The 22,609-nt window shown below is 42.7% G+C and overlaps 2 protein-coding genes across 10 annotated transcripts in view; one reads left to right on the top strand and one right to left on the bottom strand.

Annotated features, from left to right (window-relative positions):
- The window catches only part of CYREN (cell cycle regulator of NHEJ), an 84,853-nt gene extending 83,869 nt beyond the window's left edge, over positions 1-984 (bottom strand). For 2 of the 8 annotated variants that reach the window (XM_086952998.1, XM_086952997.1), the window contains exon 1: positions 474-984. Coding sequence is in view for 1 of the 8 variants with exons in the window: in XM_086952997.1 (XP_086809123.1) it covers positions 474-491 (18 nt within the window). In the remaining 7 variants the exon portion in view is untranslated. The remainder of the gene's footprint in view (positions 1-473) is intronic. The other 6 variants (XM_086953003.1, XM_086953004.1, XM_086953000.1 and 3 more) reach the window with 6 other exon arrangements.
- Positions 985-1,400: 416 nt separating this feature from the next.
- WDR91 (WD repeat domain 91) overlaps positions 1,401-22,609 on the top strand; it is a 187,786-nt gene continuing 166,577 nt past the window's right edge. For both annotated transcript variants that reach the window (XM_086952995.1, XM_086952994.1), the window contains exon 1: positions 1,401-1,520. The gene's annotated coding sequence lies outside the window, so the exon portion shown is untranslated. The remainder of the gene's footprint in view (positions 1,521-22,609) is intronic.

Below are 22,609 nucleotides of genomic sequence, written 5' to 3'. Positions count from 1 at the left end.
ATTTATTAGAATTACGGAGGATTGGAGATTGGATTCCTGTTTTAGGGCTTAGTAATATTGCAACAATGAACCAGGTTGCAAACGTGTCAAACATCACATTGCATGTAAATTATTGACGAACCGGAGAACCTGCTTTTTAAAAGACCTTAGAGATCGTCACTAATTTTCCTCAACATGCTTTAATCCAGAAAGAGCGAGAGAAAACACAGTATGGGGAAAGAAGGAGGAAGAGAAAGAAGGAAACCCAGTGATAAAAGTGAAATACAGGGAGACCGGTTGGTTGGTCGTGATAAGGCATACGGTGAGAAGTTTGGAGCTTCCTCATTTCTAAAGCGCGTGCCTCTCAAAGCGTAAAACGTAAATTAGAAGGACCCTACTTCTTTCTACACACTCCTCGACCAGATCAGGAATGGTATCATACATTGGAGAAAGTGCAAATACAAAAAATAAAGACTACTCAAAGAACTACTCACCACAGCATAATCTTTCATCAACTGACTCTAAGGGCTACCTCGTTGTCCAATCAAAACGTAGTTACTTTGCTGGACAAATTCTGAAAGTACTAGGTCCAGTCAATAAGACATAGCCTGGGTAAAGGTGATCTACATGATTGCCTCTGGTTCATGAAGTATCTCAGACTGTTCAGTTTCCAAAGTGCTTGCGATAGAGTGGTTTTGTACGGTAGGCCCTCTTAAATCAATGCAGATTAAAGCGTTTCCCAATTCTGCTCACCCTAGTCCAGTCACTGGGAGTACGCCTCGAGCTCTACTGCGCAAGTATGCAGCAAGTACAAAACAGCTCGCTGTATATGAAGCGAAGTAATTTAGATGGCGAAACAAGGCTTCAAAATACCGATGGGGGACGTGTTGATTGGACCGCAGATCCTGCTGTGAAGGAAACTAGGAAGAAGCATTGCCTTTAGAGAAACGAAAGCGGTTTCGCTTCCTCTTCACGGTGGCAAAACATTTCATATAATGTTTCAGCGCTGAAACTTGACAGGGGAAATGGACATAAAGAAAAGACAATCCGCGCTGGCTCCCAAAAAAACTGCTTCCATCTTAAACGCGAGCCTAACGTTTTTCTGTAATGCTGATGTTGCCGATAAGTCTTTCAAAACGCTTATCTTTTAAGCGTAAAACTAAAACAATGAAGGCATGTTCCAGAATTTTGAGAAGTATACCTGGTGTGAGCAATCGGGGAAAAAAACGGTATGGTTACGTGGTCATGTTCGACAAATTATACAAGTAAAAACAAATGCACAATAAATAAAACACTCAGCTTTTATAATTTTTTTAACGGGTCTGTGCTAAATCCTGGGGAAATTTAATATCCATACATCTCAATCTCATGTTTAAAACGGCTTAGGTCGTCACGCAAGCCCGTCTTTGCTTTCAATGAGTGTCCTCCCTTCTTGCTGAGCCGGGAGCTCGAAGGGTTCACGTGACGTTTGAACTGACGTCTGTCATATGACAGGCAAGGAAACCTGGTGGTGGAAAGAAGATCCCGAAGAGCGCACAGGGGTAGGTACACTACTGGTGTGTTTTGGGTAGCAGTCAGTGCATTTTCAGAGAGTCATAATTTATGAAAGAAGGGTCTGTTTGTAGCAGCCTTGTGACATAGTACAAGGAGGGAGCTGGTGATTTAAGAAGGATCGCCGCTAATGTTAAATTAGGGGACGAAAGAGGGAAGTTTCTGGTTGTCTGAGCCACGGGAACTCTTGTATTCAGAGAGAGAGTTGATCATGTCAGAGGAGGGTTAGGTGGCAATTGTGAACGCTTAGTGTGTGCGTGAGGCCGCCCTCCCTTCCACTATGCAGTTCCAGTTTAGGGAATACACACTTCAGTGATTATTACATGTAGAGTAAACAACGTATGTGAGTGCATGCATTTATAATGTCTGGTCCTCAGTAGCGTGTTACTGAAGGGATGCTTTTGTTTGAGATGCTGCTACATTGTGCTTTTTCTGACGCGAATACAACTTGTAGTTTCGATTTATTTTCTATTTTGATCTGCTAGTTGCAGGTTAATATACGCATTGTCATATCTTTGCTCCTACAGGGAATTGAAGAACATAGGGGGTTTAAAATGTTATAGACAGTTTCGAAGATCTGAGACATTCACCTTCCTGTTTCATAGACCGAAAAAAACCCTCGCACAAACTGCTTTTTTTTCCTCACTTGGTGGCCGCTTTGGGGCTCATGCATGTTTTTTGTCCCCACTCCTTCCCCAATGATGCCTGATGTGAGTGCATACTACTGCCCAGATCCCCGGGTATCTATTCTAACCTGAGACATATTTTTAAATGCCCTTTCCTGTCCGCATTGTACTCTTAACTCATTTTGAAAACTTTATATTAAGTGACTGTCAGGTCCTAAGTACATCCAATGATACATTTGTAAAAAGAGTAAGTGCTGTGGCTCAAATCTTTCTTAGAAGGCCGCCGGTGCTGCATGTCGAATGTCAGGGTTGCCAAATACCAAGGGTCTCTTGTTTTAATTTCACCTCAGATCCTTTCATCTACAAGCATACTCTACCTGCCTCTTAAACTCACTCTTGCACGTTCTTTTTCATCCAGGCAATCTCTATTTTCTACAGTTTTTCTGTATTTCTCCTCTTGCTCATTTCGGCCTTCTCTCTCATGTTCTGGGTTAATGTCTAATGATCAAAAACAAATCTCGGTCTGCAAAAAAAAGTGCATGTGGGCCCCACCTGAAACCATCGTCTCAAAATAAGCAGCAGAAATGAGGTGCAAATGAAAACCAAAATCAAATCCAAAGTTCTTTCCGAAGTATGCAACAAGTCTGATTGTGCTTGATTGTTCTTTAATTTCTTTTCTTTCATCTCAAGGACAAAACAAACATTTGTAGCCAACACGTTTTGCCCACGCAAGGGCTTCTTCAGGGCAGTATTGTTCTAATAGCAGTAGAATTAATGTTGATAAATGACAACGTCCTACCGGAGTCCTAGGCCGTCCGTTCAGGCTTATTATATACAAATAGAAGTTAGAAAAATCAGCAAATATATGTTGTCCCGTGAGTCACGAATCCAACAGAGTAATCCTTATCTCTGGTATAATTATTCGAAAAGAGCAAAGTACCATGTTCGGCAAAGCTGTCCGGCCCGCCACGTCTGTGTCCACGTGCAGCAAACCCTTTTATGGACCTGGACGCAGCGGGCAAAACGGCTTTGCCGAACATGGTACTTTGCTCTTTCGAATAATAATACCTCAGATAAGGATTATTCTGTTGGATTCATGACTCCAGAGTCAACCTATCTTTGCTGATTTTTTTCTAGCTTCTGTTTGTATATTATTAGCGTTGAACGGACAACGTAGGACTTCGGCAGAATGTTGTCATATATCAACTGTAATCCTACTGCTATCGGAACAATACTGCCCTGTAGAAGCCCATGCTTGTGCGAAACGCGTTGACTGCTAATGTTTGTTCTATCTTTGAGACGAAAGAAAATAAATAAAAGAACAATCCAGCACAATCAGACTAGTTGCATTCTTTAGAAATCCAATTGGATTTGATTTTATGTTTTTCATTTGCCACTTATTTCTTGTATTTCTAAATGCTTAATTTATGACCACCTGGTAGCTGGTCATTTGAGGTGGGCAATGTCTATATAGTCCTAAATCTGTGGTTACATCAGGTGGTGCAGTGACTGAGTTTCCTAGCTGGCAATATTTCCATAGTCAAAATAAGCACCAACTGTAGATCTGTGTAGTGTACAGTATGGAGTTGCCCAGTTTTAATTTGTTTCTTCTATGTATATTTAGTTGAGGGCATGTGCAAGCATTATTGGTTTACTACATTAGGTGTCTTATACATTCTCTTCACTTGCTCCTTGTTACGTTATAGCCTGTAAATGTGATGTTGTGCTGGTACTGTGCAGATTGTACGTTCATTGGTCCAAACATATATTAGTTGATTCAATTGTTTATTCGTAGGTTCAACTGTACATTTATTAGAATTACTCTGGCTTTATTTATCTATATGTACATTCTTTAAATTGGTTCTATACTTAATTAGGCTCAATTTCATTCCATGTGCTCTAGATAATGACTGATAGTAAGTAGTAGTAAAACGTTATTCAATTTTTCACGAAAATCACAAAAGTGTACATAAAAAAAGCATAAAATACATAGCATGGGAGTCATTAACACTAGCATACCTCCTATTAGAAATAATAAATAATGGAAAGAACAAAGCTTTTATGATAGTCTAAAAACCAACTTGTTAAAAAAAAAAAGAAAAGAACAGATGCTAACATTCACCTCCCCTTAATAACCACAGATAATAAACAAGTCAGATAAAAACAAATGTTATGTGATTTTAACATTTACTGAAAGAGATGGCAGGCCTATCCTGTTTGAAATTCATCGGCAAGAGGAGTCGGCGGATAAATTTAAATCGCAGGTGGTTTAATCTTGGGCATACCTGGGCAATATGGAGAGAGTAAGAAAGAGAAACATCATCATAGTGGTAAGGCGGAAGTCCTGAGACTTTGCACCAAGACCCCTTTGGTAACAGAAATTGATAAAACATGTTAAACCTAAAATATGTCGGGAGCCTTCAATGATAATTCGACAACTCCAGCGACAAATAGGGCTCCATTCCATGTACAGTTTCACCATGATAAAATGACGCATGGAGAGTTTATGAAGCTCCACTGCCTTGTGTTCCACAGCCACTCTTTCAAAAACGGCCTGTTTGAGACATTGAATACTCCTCCTATCTATATCTTCTGGGTCAGTAAACAAATCAAGACGGCAGTGAGAGTTAAAAGTTCTCCTGATATATACTAAGCATGGAACGCTCAGCATACCTTCCAGGGCCATGCAGTCGCGAATGATAAGTCTATTAAGAGACAACATCTTTTTCAACCATCAATCAATCAAGCTACTTGTAAGTGTGACTACTCACCAGTAAAGGTCTCAAGGCGCAGCGGGGTGGGGTACGACTGCTAATCAGTCGAAGGCACTGACAACCAAAATAACAAGGGGCGCAGGGCAATCATATCAGTTATACTGTGATCCCACTTCCTCTGGAAGCATCTCGGAGGGAGTGTTCACCAGTACTTTAAGAAGACATCTCAAAAAAGCGTTTTCTGTGACCTGAAGCTGAGGGCAAGTCACGTAACCACAAGTTTCACAGCCATAACTCGCCATTGAGACGCACTTGGCCTTAAAAACTTGAAGCATCGCCTCTACGTTTCTATGACCCATGCGCCTTGCCAAAAGACCAACTCCATTGTTTGCCGCTTTAAACGTCATGGTATTTAGCTGGGTCTGGTGGCTCAGTGGACTAATGTGTCTACTGCAGGAGCCTGTGTTCGACCTCATGGTCACAAATTTAAATTCTGTGGGTCCACTCAGCCTTTCATTAATCTGAGGTCGATAAAATGAGTACCACTGAGTTCGGTACCAATGAAAATCTGTTATTCAGCGCCAAGATGCCTACGTGTGAATGTGCGCTTTACAAATAAACAGATTATGGTATGTTATTTGTCTTCAACATGGGTTGCGAAGAGAATCTGGAATCCAAAAGAATCCCTAAATACAGAAAGTGCTTAATCCTGGAAATGGAGAGACCCTTGACCATGTGACTGTTAGATCTAGTGTTCCCAGGGCCAACCACCATAATGTTAGATTTAAGGTAATTAGTAATAAGATCTAGCCCATCCATGTAAATGGAAAAAAAGATCTAACAGCCTCTGCAGACTCTTAGCTGGTCGAGACATGAGGGCGTTGTCATCCTTGTATAAAGAACAGGCAGAGGACGACCGCCTACCGTCGGGGCATCCACTCCAGGATCCAGCAGGGCCGTGTCCAGACCATTAATGTAAAGAGTGAAATGAAGAGGGGCCAGGATGGACCCCTGGTGCACCCCTGTCTTCATCTCCAAGGGTATTGTACATCCCCCCTCCAGACCATTTTGTTTTAAATGGAATGGTGCACAAGGTAGATAATCCACTTTCCAATAAGATTCAAAACAAGGCGTCTTTATGGTAACAAATTAATTAATTTATTTTCTTCTAAAATATAAAACAGAAGTCATCCAGTCAACACGTTTCATTCAGGAAATTTTGTTTTTCTGAACTTCCTCAGGGCTTTAAACAACATATAACAAATAAAAAAAAACATAAATATGTAAACAAAACTAGTAGATGTCAACAACATAATATCACAAATAATGATACAGTCACCTGTGTTTCATAGGTTCAAAAACTGGCACAGAACTCACAAAACAGTGTTACCAAAATAGAAAATACATAATAAAATAAAAGTTAAAATATACATGGGCATGCACATCCCAATGAACGTAAAATAGTCACAGGACTAATGACTATACAACATGAATAACAGAGCATTTTCAACGCATTCTCCTGCTTATGGAGTATGCCCAGAACTGCTAAGTGATTCTTTCTAAATAGAGCCATAAATTATAACATTCAGGCGTCAAGTTTAGCATATCATGTCGTCTTGAGTTGTTATTACCCCAACGTCAATGAAATCAACTGGTGTTTTCCCACCTCATATGATTAATTAAATACAACTCATGTCCCAACATATTTTTAAGAATACCACGAAAGAAGAGTTGATTATGTACCATCCAATTGGTAGCAATCAGTCATAAAGGTGGCATATCCCTGTTAGCCCTTACAGGACTAAAACTTTGAACATAAGTAATACATTTAAACTTCAAGTTAGTGACAAGCCTCCTCCTTGGGTAAGAGTCCAATAATTGACGAGTATTCCTTAGAGGTAATATCCAATATCCACTTCCAAATCCATGTCACCTGTGCCACAGAAATGCTTCATGCGCGGGGAATGTACTCCAATATAATTTCCCTATTGATGTATATAAAAAGAGGGGTATCAAAGAAGGTGGATCAGGACAAAGGTGAGGCAAATCCTTGATAGCTTTCACAATACTTCATAATGTAATGCCCCAATATATCAGTTGCTAACTATAGACGACGTAACCTCCCTCCTCTATCACCCGTAGTCCAAGATCTCCCCACTGTCATGCGTTATTTAGCCACAAATAAAACTATCAGTGAAAACAAACTTAATGTACACCCCTCAGTCTGTCATCGCCACTTGTAACTTCTGTAATCATGTCTATGTATGAAAGCCAACTCCAAAGTTAGACCTAGGCCTGCAGTCCTATTACCCAAAAGTTTAAGACGCCCGAAAAATACTAATTCACGTCAAATGTGACATATAAGCTACCCTGACGACAAAAAGGGCTGCGGGACTCATGTAAAAATACATAGCCCTTACAAATAAAGTAGGGCACAAATAAACTGTTTCGGCAGTCTTAAGTCAGTCAAAAATAAACACAGGAGTGAGAGATGTGTGGGAAGGTAATGGTGCGGCATGCAGCTAAATAAATACAAAATAGCTGTCAGTGTACAAGCATAATAATGATAAAGAGGCAATGCCCTGTAGGGAGGTGAGCACAATGTGGCAGCAAGCTTAATTGATAAAAACATGACAAACCCCAAAATTTCTAGTAATCGTTAACTGCCCATTGTGTTAAAAACGAGAGGCAAAATCAGAAGCAAAGAGATAGCCGTCAATGCCATGCGAGCAGTAAAGCACAATGCGGTAGTAAACTTAAAGAATTGACATAAAAACAAACCACGTTATAGACAAGAGAATAACAATCCATATCATATAAGCGGTTGGGCGCAATGTGGCAATAAACTTAGAGACTGTAATGACAGCAAATCCAAAAGCCCCTTACCGGTAATACGGGTACGTCGCCCTCCGCGGGATTCCCTCTACTAAAATGCGCATTAGGCGCGAACCTTTTATACTTTTAACCAATTGCGCATTATAGAGAAGGACAGCCGTCCCTCGTCAGATTAGAAAAAGTCACAGCCTGGCGGCCAATCGTGGTACAGCCATAGTCTAATATCCAGGGGGAATGTGTGAAAAGCACCCCACATTTGGCACCTAGTTTTTTTCGAAATCCAAAATGGCGTTCCAGTGTGAAAGGATATTAAAAAAAGACATTAAAGTGACGCACAGAGCGTCATGTCTGTACAATCCGTGCCCCATCTCAAATTAATGATACGGACTGTGTAGGTGGGTCGCGAGCCCTTAAGCATCCAGATGTTGTCAGTCCCCCACTAGGGACCTCAGAACAAATCAAGCCCGAAAGCAGCTAGTGCACACCACTCTGTGTCATCGCAAACGTCTAACCGAGTATGTATGACACTGCGTCACCTCTCCAATAAATCAAACTAGATGCCCAACTCCAACATTTCCCCCCTAAGGGACCCACGCCTACCTGAGGTGGCAAACGGTCAGTGCCCACCAAAACAGTGCACTCTGAGTCATAAAACCACACGTCACAAAAGCAGAGAGGCAATTACTGTATGTATCAGTAATGCCAACGAACCATAAAACAGAAGGTTCCAATTGTTATCATTATTGTGCAAGGAAATAATGGAACTCATCGTCCATGTTGTGACCATGTCTCATGGCCAACAAGTGGCAAATCCACCTAGCTTCCATTTGTCTAAGCTGTAACTCACGGTCACCTCCTCTTGCATTCTCGATCACAAGATCAAATTCCGAAAAACCAAAAACTTCAATTTTCCGGATGCATTACCCTTTAGTGATTAGTCATGGGATATCTGGAATCCATGTTGATGAGTGCCCTTCAGTGCTTCTGAATGCGTGTCTTAAGAGTGAGTGTCGTACTGCCCACATAAATCATGTTGCAACTGCAACCTATGATGTAAATCATGAAACATGTGTTACAGTTAATAAAATGTCTGATCACATGTACCAGTGACATGTTCAATTTAAAGGTCTTTGTCTTATTTGAGCCAAATTGGCAAAAATTGCAACGGCCACAGATGTGAAAGCCTAAATGCTTAGGTGGTAGCCACGTGTTCCTTGACAGCATGGATGTAACGTAACTTAGGTTTTGACCATATCTAACCAATGCGGAGAGCCCATTAGCGCATGTAAAAAGGAGAGCAGGGATGGTTCGGCCTCCAGAGAGCCTCCCAGAGCTTTGCTCGGTTGTCTCGGTCCAAGGCTGAGTTTAGGACCATGAAGGCCAAATAGACCACCACCTCCCTCGCTCTGGTGTATTCAGCAATCAACATGGAAAGGTTCAGCATCTGAGTCACAGTGTCTGGCCCGAAACCCATTGTGTGCTTCAGAGAAGATGTTCTTGGATAATGATGTGGATGGTATAAGAGCTTCTTCGAAGAATTACCATTTCATTTTGACCCGATAGTAATCAAACTTGCACAGCTTGAATTGGTAATGGTGATGCGAAGTTATGCCCACCTATTGTTTTAAGACACTTATTGCGTATGAATGTGTTATTTCTGCACAGCCACATTAATTATATGCCTTAAACATATTGAAAGTGTTTTTTAGGTCTCACCTGGCGATGCAGCGCGAAAGCGCTGTCGCCAGTGAGATCTATTGTTGCTGACTTGCCTCGGAAGGGAGACCGAGATGGGCACGTGCAGGGGGGATTGGAGCTCGTGAACACTCACGTACAGACACGCGGTGTGCACATCTCCTGCCCCCCTTCCATCCTCGCAAGCCCCATGCAATATAACTTTATTTTTGTTTATGCGCACGCGAGCTCCAAACTCTTCGCGCTTTACATGTACAGCATGCCTAACCCCACTTACCAGCCCTTGTGGGGTCTCTGCGTTGCTCCCCGGCTGGTCTCCATCTTCAGCCAGTCACTGCAGCAACATGCAGGGCTCCGTCTTGCTCACAGGAGCCCCGCCGCAAATCCTGCTTTGGCCGCACCATGCGGCATTCACAAAGGCGGGGTGGGCTCCCGCCGGTCTTTGTCTACAGTTTTTTGTTGTTGTTGCTTTGGCTGCCCCCTCCCTGGTTTGCACGAGCAGCGCAGCACTTATTCAGATACGGCAAAGTCCGCAGGTGCCGCCACTGGGCGCGACACGCAGGCCACACCGATGTGCACGCTCACGGCGTGCCTACAATGCGCGCATGACGCTCTTTCACTTTCCCTTGTTCTTACTAGGCATTACTTCTCCTGTTCCGTTTTGTGTCAATAGCCCTACAGAGGGTTTTGGTATATTAGACTTTATTTTACTTTCCCCCTGACTTGCCTTGCGTCGTACATATTTTTTCCATGGCCATTCTGAGCCTCCTGACAGAGCACGTTTTTTCACGGTTAAATTAGAGGTTATTTAAACATGGCCCTGTAAGACTGCAATGCTAAGCCTCTAATTCATTGAACAGAGAGACCGCACAGAGCTCCTGATTTGGACATGTATGTACTGAACTTCGCTCACATAGGACGTGTTAATATCGCTGTTAGCCAGTTCGTTCCCATTCCAACTAACATCACTGTTCTTTTTCACGGTAGGGGCGCGTTTCTCCCCTCATGTTTCCTGAATGTTTCACAAACCACTTCGCGCCAATCAGTTTTAATCTTTAACACCCTTTATTAATATCCTTTGCTCCCTGTTTTTCTTAGATGCTTTTCTTTTCTCCCAGGAACACAATGTCAGGAGTATTGAGATACTGAGAAATGTACCTTTCTTCATGATACCAACCACCAGACAGAGAATATTACAAAGTCCTAAATTCTGCAGTTTAACTCCAGCATCAGTAGTGCAAAGTATTTAGGATGTTTTATTAAATGCTTGAACTACAATTGGCTCTAACCACCGGCTCTAGCTCTCTGCAGTTTAACTCCAGCATCAGTAGTGCAAAGTATTTAGGATGTTTTATTAAATGCTTGAACTACAATTGGCTCTAACCACCGGCTCTAGCTCTCTGTCTCCCCGGCTCTGTCTCCCCGGCTCTGTCTCCCCGGCTCTGTCTCCCCGGCTCTGTCTCCCCGGCTCTGTCTCCCCGGCTCTGTCTCCCCGGTCCCCGGCTCTGTCTCACAGACTCTGTCTCACAGACTCTGTCTCACAGACTCTGTCTCACAGACTCTGTCTCTCTGGTTCTGTCTCCCGGGCTCCATCGGTGAAGTGTGACTTGCTGCTTGGAGAGGCCAAGCCTGGGCTGACTTCAGCTTCGAATTGTGTAGGGACTGGCCTCGCAGCAGTGGGGCCGGGGGTCCCGCCTCGCCATTCAGACCCAGATAGCCTCACAAGGGTGGGCTATTAATCCCGGGTCGGGCCGGTGTCAGGGGCGTCAATCACCCCCTCCCCTTCGGGGGCTCAGCACAGGCCAAGCCTGGAACAAATGCCCCCTGTGGGCCCGGGCCGGCCTTACACTCCCCCTTTTATGTGCACTCCCAGGGGGGCATGTACCCCGCGCCATGGCAGACCACTCAGTCTGGCAGGGGCGGGAGACTTGGAACAGAGAGGGCAGTGAGCAGAGACTGCCTGTCCTGGGAAAGCGTGGGATGAGAACTGCCCCGCTGCCCCCTCCGCAGGCACTGCTAAAGCATTGGCCAGCCACCTGCACACAACACAACATAATGCTGGACTGTGTGTGAGGGAGGGGCACGTGAAGCAGCAGCACTGGGTAAACACACGGGGGACCCCCAGGGTGGTGGAAATACCAGGGCTCTGCCCTGCAGGCACTGCCCCTGGCCATGCCACACTTCACTGACGTGCTGCCTGCAAGAGCCGCACACCGGCAGACATACCCACGCACACACATAAATACACAGTACACACACACACACACACACAGACAGCAAGGAGACACAAACACTAGCACAAAGAACACACAAACCGATACCAAGACACACATTCAACTACTGAAAGGTAGACCCGCAAATAGACACACAACCGTGCACAAAGATAGGCACACAAACATAAATGCACAAATAGGCACACACACACACACACACTTACACACAGGATACACACGTTCAACTACTGAAATACTGACGCACACAAACAAAAAACTACAAAGAGGCGCACACACACACACAAACAGGCCCACAGACAACCACATAGATAGCCATGTTCAACTACTCAAACGACAAAGTCAGACACGCAAGCAGACAAGTGGGCAGACGAGTCCGGCCACTCAAAGACATACAGGTGCACACAAAGTCACAGAGGACAGAAACACACAGACACAGACACCCCAGGCAGATGCACACAGGCGAGGATTGCAAGACATCTACCAATCTGCACCAATAGGAGACCATGCACACAAACACATGGCATGCAGCACCACTAAAGTTATACAACGTTTTCCGCACAATTATTGATGCGCTCCTTTTGCCGCATAATTCATCATCTGCAGCATAATCTTCAGATTTTAACAAAGAACAAATTATTTTTTATTTCACACAGTTCAAAAGTTACTAAAACGGCAGCGACACGTGTTGGCGGGTGGTGGAAGGCCCCTTGCAAAGGTTGACTTCTCTCATTTCTGTTGCTTGTTGCTGTGCTTGGGTGTTAAAACGAGGTGCAGTCTATTATTCCCAGACAGTCTTAACAAGTGTAACAAGCATTTGCAATGCAATAGCTCTCGCATTTTTCGAGTTTAAGCTATTGGCATTGTAAATGGGAAAGCCTTTTATTTAAGTTTTAAAAAGCAGAACTAAATTAAAAGGCATTATCATTTACAATGCTAATATCTCAAACTCGCGTAATTGCAAGACCTATTGCATTGCAAATGCTTGTTTGGCAAGTGGTCTAATAGATTTATACCACTTTTTAATGTAGACTTGGGGCAAGTCGATACTTTGTGCACATGAAGTGTGGGTAGATTAGATACAAAGTATTGTGAGTTAATGGTGATTGTTTTGTCCTGTCTTCTGTGGTCCTGTGATCTGTCCTGTCCTATTTCTTTTTTTGTGACTGTTCTCTGGAATGTGTTAAGTACATTTTTTATGTTAGCGTACAGAGAGTCCGCCAGGGGCTGTAGAGACCTCGCAGTAGAAAGAGCAATGTGTGAAACAACCGCTCTTATTGAGGTGCTACTTTGGAACTTGTATCAGAAATCTACTTTAAGGTTCTTGAATACATCTTCTTAAAGCAACATCTTCTGGTGTGGAATTTCCAGATTTAACAATAAAATGTGAATCCTCATTCTGTGCTGTCCAACAAACATATGTGTAACGATGCGTGCATCTCGAAAGGAAATTCTACATTTGTAAAACTCTGCACTGGCAACCCTGAGAGGCAATGTAGGAAACAATTCCCTAAAACCTAATTTTTGTGGTGCATTTGGAGGCTAGGATTGTGACTAGCGTGTTATGAAAAAAAGCTTCTAATTTGCAAGTTCTTAGTTCTATATTACCAGTATGAGGTTCTTGTGGCATGATAACCACCCAGAAAGGTTTTTGGTTGTCACAAGAACTGGCTTTCTGATATGTTTTTTTATGTTACAATTTAAAAAAAAATTAGAACATGCACATTGAAAATAGTACTACTTAATACTATACTGCATTCTTGCCTTACCATTTGTTGAAGTCTGTTATTCCCGAGGAAATGTAATGTTCTAAAATAAATAATTAAAAAGTATTGTAGAATTCTTTTAATATATGGGGTCTGAAACGAAGGTATGGCATTACAACGCATTCATTTACAACGCATGCACTTACAACACAGTTTTTACAAAGCAGTTTTTACATCGCAACATCCACTACAATGCATTCCATTACATCACATGACACTACATCGCATATTAAAAAACTACCTCTGCAACGCATTCCACTACATCGCATACTACCTTTACAACGCATACCATTACAGCGCACACCGTTACATTGCTTTTAAGGTAAGTATTGGATAGTATAGGGGTAAAAATTACTATTCTAACTCCAGGGGGGTGCAACAGTAGTGTAAGTGTTGGATAGTGTAGGGGTAAAAATTACTATTCTAACTCCAGGGGGTGCAACAGTAGGGTAAGTGTTGGATAGTGTTGGGGTACTATGCGTTGTAATGGTATGCATTGTAATGGTATGCGTTGTAATGCCTCAGTTGTAGTGACATGCGATGTAGTGTCATGCGCTGTAATGGTATGCGTTGTAGTGACCTGCGTTGTAAAGGATGTTGCGATGTAATGACTGCTTTGTAAGTGTACTGCGATGTAATGACTGCGTTGTAAAGGTTATTTCCCTTCTGAAACCATTGTCAAAAGGGCTTATATTTATGAACCACAATTTAAAAAAAACACAGTTTTTTAAAATTTTTGGTTCACTCTGGAACCATGGCACCCCCAAATTCACAGGTAATGCAATTCAGACATGATGCCCTATATCCAAACTACCCTTGAATGCGGTAATCACTGGACAGGACTATGCCTGGTGTGCACTGGGCACAGGTCATGGCCATGGGAAGGTCCTTTTCCCAGTGCCCAGCTCCCAGTAACCATTTGGCACAGATTTCAGTTGTGCTCTGTAGGCACGTGCAGTGTTTCAGAATGGGCACAGGACCTAGCTAGTGGTCCTCTTCCTTACACCCAGTGTACACAAGATAAGCAACTTTCTCTTACACATTAAAACGTTTTGAAGAGATGTCAGTGTCTAAAACCACTGAGCTCCCTAAACCTTTTGTTAATTCTTGCCTAAACTCGCATCAGCTCTTTTTTTAGTGTCTGTTTAAAATGACGTGAGGTTGGAACCAGATATCTTTATTCATTTTCTGCTTGATCAGAATTGAAAACAGACTAAGGTTTACAGTGAAGTCAGCATATGAATGAAGAAAAGGAGTAATTTCTTATGTCACACAGTAATATTAGGTAAGAATAACTATTTTGTAAGGTAGCTATAGATTCAGGCTTTTTGACTGAAGGAGATGGCTTTTATGTGTAGAGTGATGTGTTTCTTAAAGAGGTGACGTTTAATTAATTTTCTGAAGGAACATTTGGATGAACCCAATTTGTACTGTAATGTACACATCTTTAGTGTGTGACTACATAGCCCGGTTTTCTGTCCATTTTCTTCATTGTACTTCTAGAGTTCTGTGTTAGTGGAAACATAGCTTTTTTTGTTGGGTTAACATTCTGATACGGTAAGCTTTGGTAGAAGTATGGTGCTTTGGTTGCAGCCTTTTTGTATCCCATCTAGTAGTTCTTTACAGTGGTGCGAGCTTGCAGGTGTAGGTTGATTAGTTCATTCATGGTGGGATGACATGATCCTATTTCTCCAGCCCACCCACTCAAAAAAACAGTTCAGTAGCTGAAAGCTCTATGGAGTTGTAGCGGGGTCTGAAGGAAAACGAAGAATAGTGCGTCTGGGTAGAGATGGCTTTATTCTCAAATCGTCTCATCTTTTATGAGAAGCCAGTTTCTTTTCAGTACTTGTGGGTAGATTAGGGATGAAGGAAAAACAAACGAGAAAGAAAACAAGAATATCACAAGGAATCCTCCTCTTCTTGGGGCTGGTTGTTCTGTCCTGCTCGTCTGGTCAAGGCAGGGAAAGTACTCAGTGTACCCAGAAAGTAAAGACAAAGAAAACTAAATCAGTAGCTTGTTCCGGTTGTTACAGCACTCTCGGGGAGGGGTGTGAGTAGCGAGGACGCAGGTGTGACAGGAGTGAATGTAAGGGAGGGATATTTACAATATGTACAAGGGGAGACGGTAGACGGCACAAGATCTTAGTCCTCAGGTTTCTCCCGCCTCCCGACCCAGCCTAAGAATCTGGCCCGTACCTGGGTCAGCCACGCTCCTCCTGGCGCGTGGCTCGGCGATACGTTTTCCCGTTGGCCTCCTGGCTTCAGCTCCCAGTCTTGTGGCGGTTCTTCTCCCTCCGGGCTGGATGTCTTCTCCGGTCGTCTCGGGTTCCCTTCCGCTGCACAGTCCCAACGTCCTTCTCCTTCCTCACTCTCCAGACTTCCTCCGGTGTCGACGCACGCCGCGTTCCGTATTCTCTGTCTCCTTATTGGACGGCAACTCATGACATCCGAGGAGGGGGCGGCATCTTCCCAGTTAAAGGGACCGTCCTCTCCTGTAGATAGCTCCGTATTCGAGCCTGACCATGTTTCTTCTTGGCGATGAGAAAACGAAGGGGTTGAGGGTTCCCAGGCTTCCCACCAGTCGCCCCATTGGTCGCTCGTTTCCCTGCTACCCTCGTGACAGGAGTGCAGCATCCTTGTTTGTTATTATTATACTGATAGTGGAAACAGGTCATATAGCCCCTTGTATACCACCCTCCCCTTGCTTGAAGGTAGGTTTTATAATAATAGAAGGTCTCTAGGCTTAAATGGGGAACCCCATACCTCAAAGATCAGCTTAAGTGAATCGGATCAAAGGATCATCCAGGTTTCTTGTAGAAGGAAAGGTTTGTCTCCCATGTACCTGCAAACATAGCTGCAGTGAAATATTAAAGGCACTCGAATTTCAGCTTCTTGCAGCTGGATGCATGTTATGTCTAGAGCGTGGGCCGATCACATTGAATCACCAGCATACTTTGTTATTTGATCTTGACGCTGTGAGCACAAGCTGTACAGGCAGAGACTACCGTGTAAGTCTAGGGATGTGGAACACAGACCGTTCTCATGTGAAGAAAATCAAGCAAGTTAACTGATAACAACAGATGCATGTAGTGTTGTGTTCAAACGCGGCAAAGTTGCAAATTGGCATTTAAACTATTAATGCGGTCATGCTAACATAGCAATATGTGCAGGCAGACATCGGTCATGACTACACCCTCCACTGATCGGAACACAAACAAAATGGGAAATAATTTTGAAACGCAGAGTTCAATTTCGAGGGAGACAGAACCAAGTCCAAATTTTGTCAAACCGCATAATTGGAAGCTAGAAGTTTAAAGATGTGCGGGACGAAAGGAAAGAAAAAAGAGAAAACATAAGAGTATTCTGCCCAAAAATATGATGAAAGGTTAAAAAAAGAAGAAAAAAAGGAAAAAAATATGAAACTGGTAAAAGAAATCTGAATTCAGTGTGTTGCTCTTAGCTGGTTGGCTGCTTTCAGTCCACCAGCAAGTAGACGCAGTATGTTGCAACAGCCTCCAAAAGGAAGTCGTTGTTTGCATCAGCAAAAGGTTCAGCCATCCAATTTAATAAAGTAAATGAACACTCATGTTCCTCAATATCTGGAGACTCTAGCTCCATCAGAGAAGAACCAACATGTTCTTCAGGATAACTTTGTGACGGGAAGTCAAGCGCTGCCTCATATATGTTCCAGTTTCCGAGAACTCCATGCACAGCCGCACAGGCCATAATCCCGATGCCAGAACAGTCCAACTCGATAGCCACCAAGGGACTCATCAGTTGATCATAATCCGGGGCAGGAGACGCCGTATTCGACAGGCATAAATGAATATATATATATATATATATATATATATATATATATATATATAATATGGTGTGAATCAAGGCACCGAAATGAAGTGGGAGATCAGTATTTAAAAGGGCATGCACCTCTGTTCTGGTGTTAGCCATGTGAAGGACAAATGTTTCTCGAGATGAAGTAAGTGGGACTTTTTTCTAAGACAAAAGAGCCCTTATTTTGCTCATCGTATTGAACTCTGCTTTCAAGGTTGGAATCGAAGGCTAGATTGAAACATCGAGTCTCCCATGCGGGGGCGGGAAAAGCATGTTTTTGCAGCAAACTACATGTTGGGAAACAGTTACAATGTACGGAATACCTGGTTGCATCCCACAGCACGCCTCATTATTTAAAAGTAAATAACTACTGTTAGCTACCAAGGTGAATGCTGGTGTAATAACCGGGACTGGGGTAACCTTCAAAATGCAAGCCAAATTGGGGGCTTCAGTGTTACAAGCACCATGCAATTGTATGTTAGTGCACACAAGAGAGTGATTAGGTGTGGAAACTCACTTCTCCCCTTTCACATAAACTTCATCATCTCGCATGCATCTATATATGAATGGCAGAGACCAAACTTCATGGAGAAAAGCACTACCCAGCGGTTCATGTCTGCCTAGTGCATAATGCTTCATACACTAATTAAATTTAAACAGAGGAAAATGCAGCGTGATTAAGCCATGAGTTAGCCACACAGCAGAATTAGCCTTCATGATGAAAAATGACAAAGGTTCAAACTTTTCTATATGCAAAAGTGAATATGTTGCATCCTTCATGGACATGAATTGTTGTTTAACAGTCAAATTAAACTGTAAAAATAAAGATGAGGTGTTCATGTATTCCCGAGGAACTTTCACAGATTTTAACGTCCAAGCAAATTGCATTATCGAGCACAATTGATTTTGACCATGGAACAAAACGGAAACATCATCCTGCTAAATATCCACAACACATGACACAATATTATCTTTTAGACCTGCCTCCTACAGGACCTTTCACAAAGTCATTTAAATCAACATCGTCCGTCAATTGTGATAAATGTTGCTTAACTCACGCTAAGGTAGAATGTTTAAGCCTATTTTGACATAATTTGCCCACTGAATACGTTGTAACAGAATGGGTATTATCAAAACGTGGGTCCACCTTAACCTTTGTATAGCCCGGGGCCAGACCCAGAAAATGATGTTGGCATGAATCAGAACTTTTTTGCCAAAGCAACCAACCTTGGGGATCCAAGCTGGATATATTAAAGGAGGTATTAGTAAGTAGGGACTGTAATTCATCATTTGACATATCAGTGTGATTATCCCACGTAGGATAAGCTCCCCAATCAGGAATGGCAGGGGTATTCAGTTGTTTAGAAGTAGCCAATCCTAAGCAAGTGGTTTGAAAAATAGTCTAACTTTAGAGGACAATTTCTTAACAGTTCTTAAATAAAAAGCTTCTGGGTTGGTTTGACTAAAATCAGTGAAATATGTAAATTTTCTTAACCGAGTTTTTAAACTGCCTTCAATGGGAGTCTGACAATGTTCCCTTTGTGTATAATTAACTTTATTCCTAAATGTATTTGCCTTATGCAGGAAATTATGCCTTATGCAGGAAATGATTGCCATAGTGCTGATAGCAGAATAGGTCTGCATAATTAGCAGAATCTAAGTACAAATCCTCAGCATCAAAAGCAGCACAATATTTCAAATCAGAAAAAAGAGCCTCTACGGCTTGGACATCCCAATCAACAGAGTGTTTGTTTTGTTTTACAACATCCCCCATAGAAACACGAAGTACATTGGGGACATTTATCACCTCTGTTGGGCCATGCATTTGAAAATTTACAGCATCCCACACAATCCCATCTAAAACAGGCCAAGCAGTTATATTAATGAAAGGCTGGTCCCTTTTCAGAGTGTCTCTAAGAAAAGGCAGGCACAGCTGGGGAACAAGGCCGTGGCCTGCTTATTAAGGTACCAGTGATTGTTGACAAGCTATGACACTGCTGTCCACGCTTAGACATCTCAGTCACATCCCTCTAGTGGGGGTCATCCGAGACTGGCCATCTCCTCCACGAAGAAGGGCTGCCCAGTGGGCCTCCCTCATTCTGGCATTGAAACAGCCAGAACACATCGTTCCTGCATGGAGGACCGGCTTTGCTATGAATGGAGTTAAAAACCCTCTGTCTGATATGACCGACCCTGGACCTCACCTTCATCATGTTATGTCTAGAGTATGGGCCGATCAACAGCAGAGGCTGGCGTGTAAGTCTAGGGTTGTGGAACGCATACCGTTCTCATGTCAAGAAAATCAAGCAAGTTAACTTACAACAACAGATACATGTAGTGTTGTGTGCAAAAGTGGCAAAGTTGCAAAAATGGCGTTTAAACTACTAATGCTGTTATTCTAACATAGCAATGTGTGCAGGCAGACATCGGAGATCACTACACAGCCACTTAGAATGATTTGCCAAACATTCCAGATCACTTTAAATTTAAGATATCTTTAATGTGTTTATTTTTGTTATGTTTCCCCTGTAGTTCCAAGATACAGGATTATACAGGAGTTAATGGACAAAGTAGATAAATTAATGACTTTATCTTTGATCACGCTAGCAGTGTCATATAGCCAGCTGTTTATTGTAGGGGTCCAGTGCCACCTTTCAAGTGAAAGAGGACAGTGATATGAATGATGGTTGTGTTCTCCAATTCATTGTAGTAGAATTTTATTTCACTGAGGAATGGAAGCTAGTTTCAGGATGCCGGGTTCTCTTGTACCATGTCAATTTTTTAAGTAGAGGAAGCTGTCTTCAATGAATGCAAGTGGATTGGCTTTGTTTGGTGTCATCTTTATACTGGCATACTTTGGTGGCCATATTAAGTTCAAATTATTTATCACACTTTGTGTGCACTTTTCATTTCTTGACATCATAATGTAATTCAAATTCTTGGTAGATTTTTAAGGACGTTGATACACCTCACTTCTGCTCCATGAACAAAAAATCCTATCTTGTAAAGGACATTAATTCCCTGGATTCCTTAAATAATCCATCTTTCAAAGAGCCAGACAGTATCTCAAGTGAACAACCTTGTATTCTCTCACTTCACTTCACTAAGGTTGGAGGTCTCGCCCAAACTTTTATTAGAAATTAATGTACAAACAACAGAGGTCTAATTTAAAAAAAAATAAAACATCCTGCTGTGTTCCTTTGGAGAAGATATCTGAGACACTAATCCCAACAAAATAAAATTATTATGACAATAGCGGACAGCCTTAGTTTTTGTACAACTATATTTGTTTTGCTGATGTGTAGTCTTTGTCAACTTAGTCAGAATTATTTATTTTTGATTGATTACAGAATTCCATTAAACACCACATATGACAAATCTCAAAAATGTGTTTTTAAAAAGCGTTAGAAACCATCTCTTAGAATGCCAGTGTATTAATTGCAGAGTTCATAAAATAAAATTATAAATCGTTAGTATTAACAACTATAGCCCCAAAATTATTTCAGCAGCTGATTTATGCACTCTGTAATTTTCTCCATGCCTAACAGCCTTCACAAGAGGAATGTTTCTTGCCTCATTTATTAACAGCTTTAGATAGTAAATAAATGAATCAGAAAGCATAGGCCATAAACATACAGTTTATGAGAAAAAATGCTCCTTTCTACCACAAAGGTGACAGTTTCCTGAGTGCCCACTAAAACGAGTCCAAGAACTCGAACTTCCAAATTAATAAACGTGAGTAGTAAAACCCTCAGACACAAAAATCTAAATATTATTTTGAGACATGCAGATATTACTGAAGGTTGCCAAACATGTTTGAATGCTTCCCTGAAATATGCAGATATGAATCGGAGCAATGTGATTCCCTACAAAGTTAACTCTTTACAATTAGCTTTAAATTGTCATCTTGGTGACCCACTCAAACTGTTGGTTTTGAAGATTTCCACTATGATAACCTTTATTAGGACCTATTAGGAGGGATTTTCTACAGTTTTGGTTTGACTGCTGTAATTTTTACCTTATTTGTAATTTTATCATAGTATACTTCTTGGTGAGGTTGTGTGACTGCTTATGCTCAATAGAGCAGGTCTGAGTTGGTTATTGAGACAGGCAAACGATAAAGACTATAGGCCGATTCATTCATTCGTAAAAAAAAACCTCAGATGTAATGAGTCTCATCTGTTTATTATGAAAAGGTACGACAAAGGTAATAGGCCTGATTGAGATATTATGAAATTCTTATCTTCAAGCCATTAGGTAAGCACTGTATTAAAGCCTGCAAACATATATTTCATTACATGAAGTCTCAGTGATTACCATTGTATGCAAGGATTCTGGTGTAGGTTACCCCCTTTGACAAACCCTAGATGCAGAACATTTGCACTGTAATCAATCTTTTACAAATCCCTTATGAAGGCCTGATGGGCTTAGTTGTCTGTTAGGATAATAAAACAATCATTAAAAACATACACAGCTACGAGGGGCATGGCCTGGTGTGGGATGGATAGGTCTTTCCTCGCTCTGGCTCACCTTTATTGCACACTTTTGGCTCCGGGCCGACAATTACCTGCACTACTAGGTGCTAAGGTCCAGGGGCGCCTTTCGGGCAAACATTAGAAAGCTGCCCGCTGCAGAGAAGACCTGGGATGGCCCTATCTATCTCGGGCGGGAGGGCTGCCAAGTCCCATCCGCCATCTTGAGGTCTGGTAGCGGGGCGCCCAAAATCTAGGCCGGCCTATAAAGGCCCTACAACGTTCCTGATCGACTTGGTGATGGCCTGGGAACTGAGGGCGAGCCCCGATCCTGAGACCTCTCCAGCACGACCCGGGCCTTATTGTGGTCCTACTACCGGTGGGTAAAGACACTGTACCTAAGGCCCCATAGCACTCTCCTGCCGGGCCTCAGTGTGCCACAGACGCCGCGCTGCAGAGTAGGAGCAGGGTCAAACTCTGCGGCTCCCGTGGGGGCCACTGCACACCTCTGGACAAGACTGGTGTGGCCAGTGCAGGCCCGGACCCCCTGGACGATTTCCCCATCATTTTGACCTGACGGCGGCACCGCTGGACACCGGGGCCGGCCCCTACAGGCCTTGCTGCAACTCTGCTTGACTCTGAAGGTGAGCTGGAGTCTACAGATGAACCTCTACTGAGTGATCTTCTTTGTACAGCCATCCAAGGCCTGATTGCAGTCCTGCAGCCGATATGGACTGCCATTCTGATTAGGATCTTATCCCTCTGCCCTTTCCGGGGTGGGCTGCAGGTGCCGTGCTACAGCGCGGGGGCAGGGGGCATGCCCTGTGACGCTTGTAGAAGACAAACAGGACCACCAGATACTGCTGGTGGGCCCCACACTGGCCCTAAACTCTTTGACTGGCCTCT

The sequence above is a fragment of the Lissotriton vulgaris genome, chromosome 1_2 (genome assembly GCF_964263255.1).
Source record: "Lissotriton vulgaris chromosome 1_2, aLisVul1.2, whole genome shotgun sequence".
NCBI classification, from domain to species: Eukaryota; Metazoa; Chordata; class Amphibia; order Caudata; family Salamandridae; genus Lissotriton; species Lissotriton vulgaris.
The sequence above is the reverse complement of the archived record's forward strand: the minus strand, read 5'-3'. Positions and strand labels throughout refer to the sequence as shown.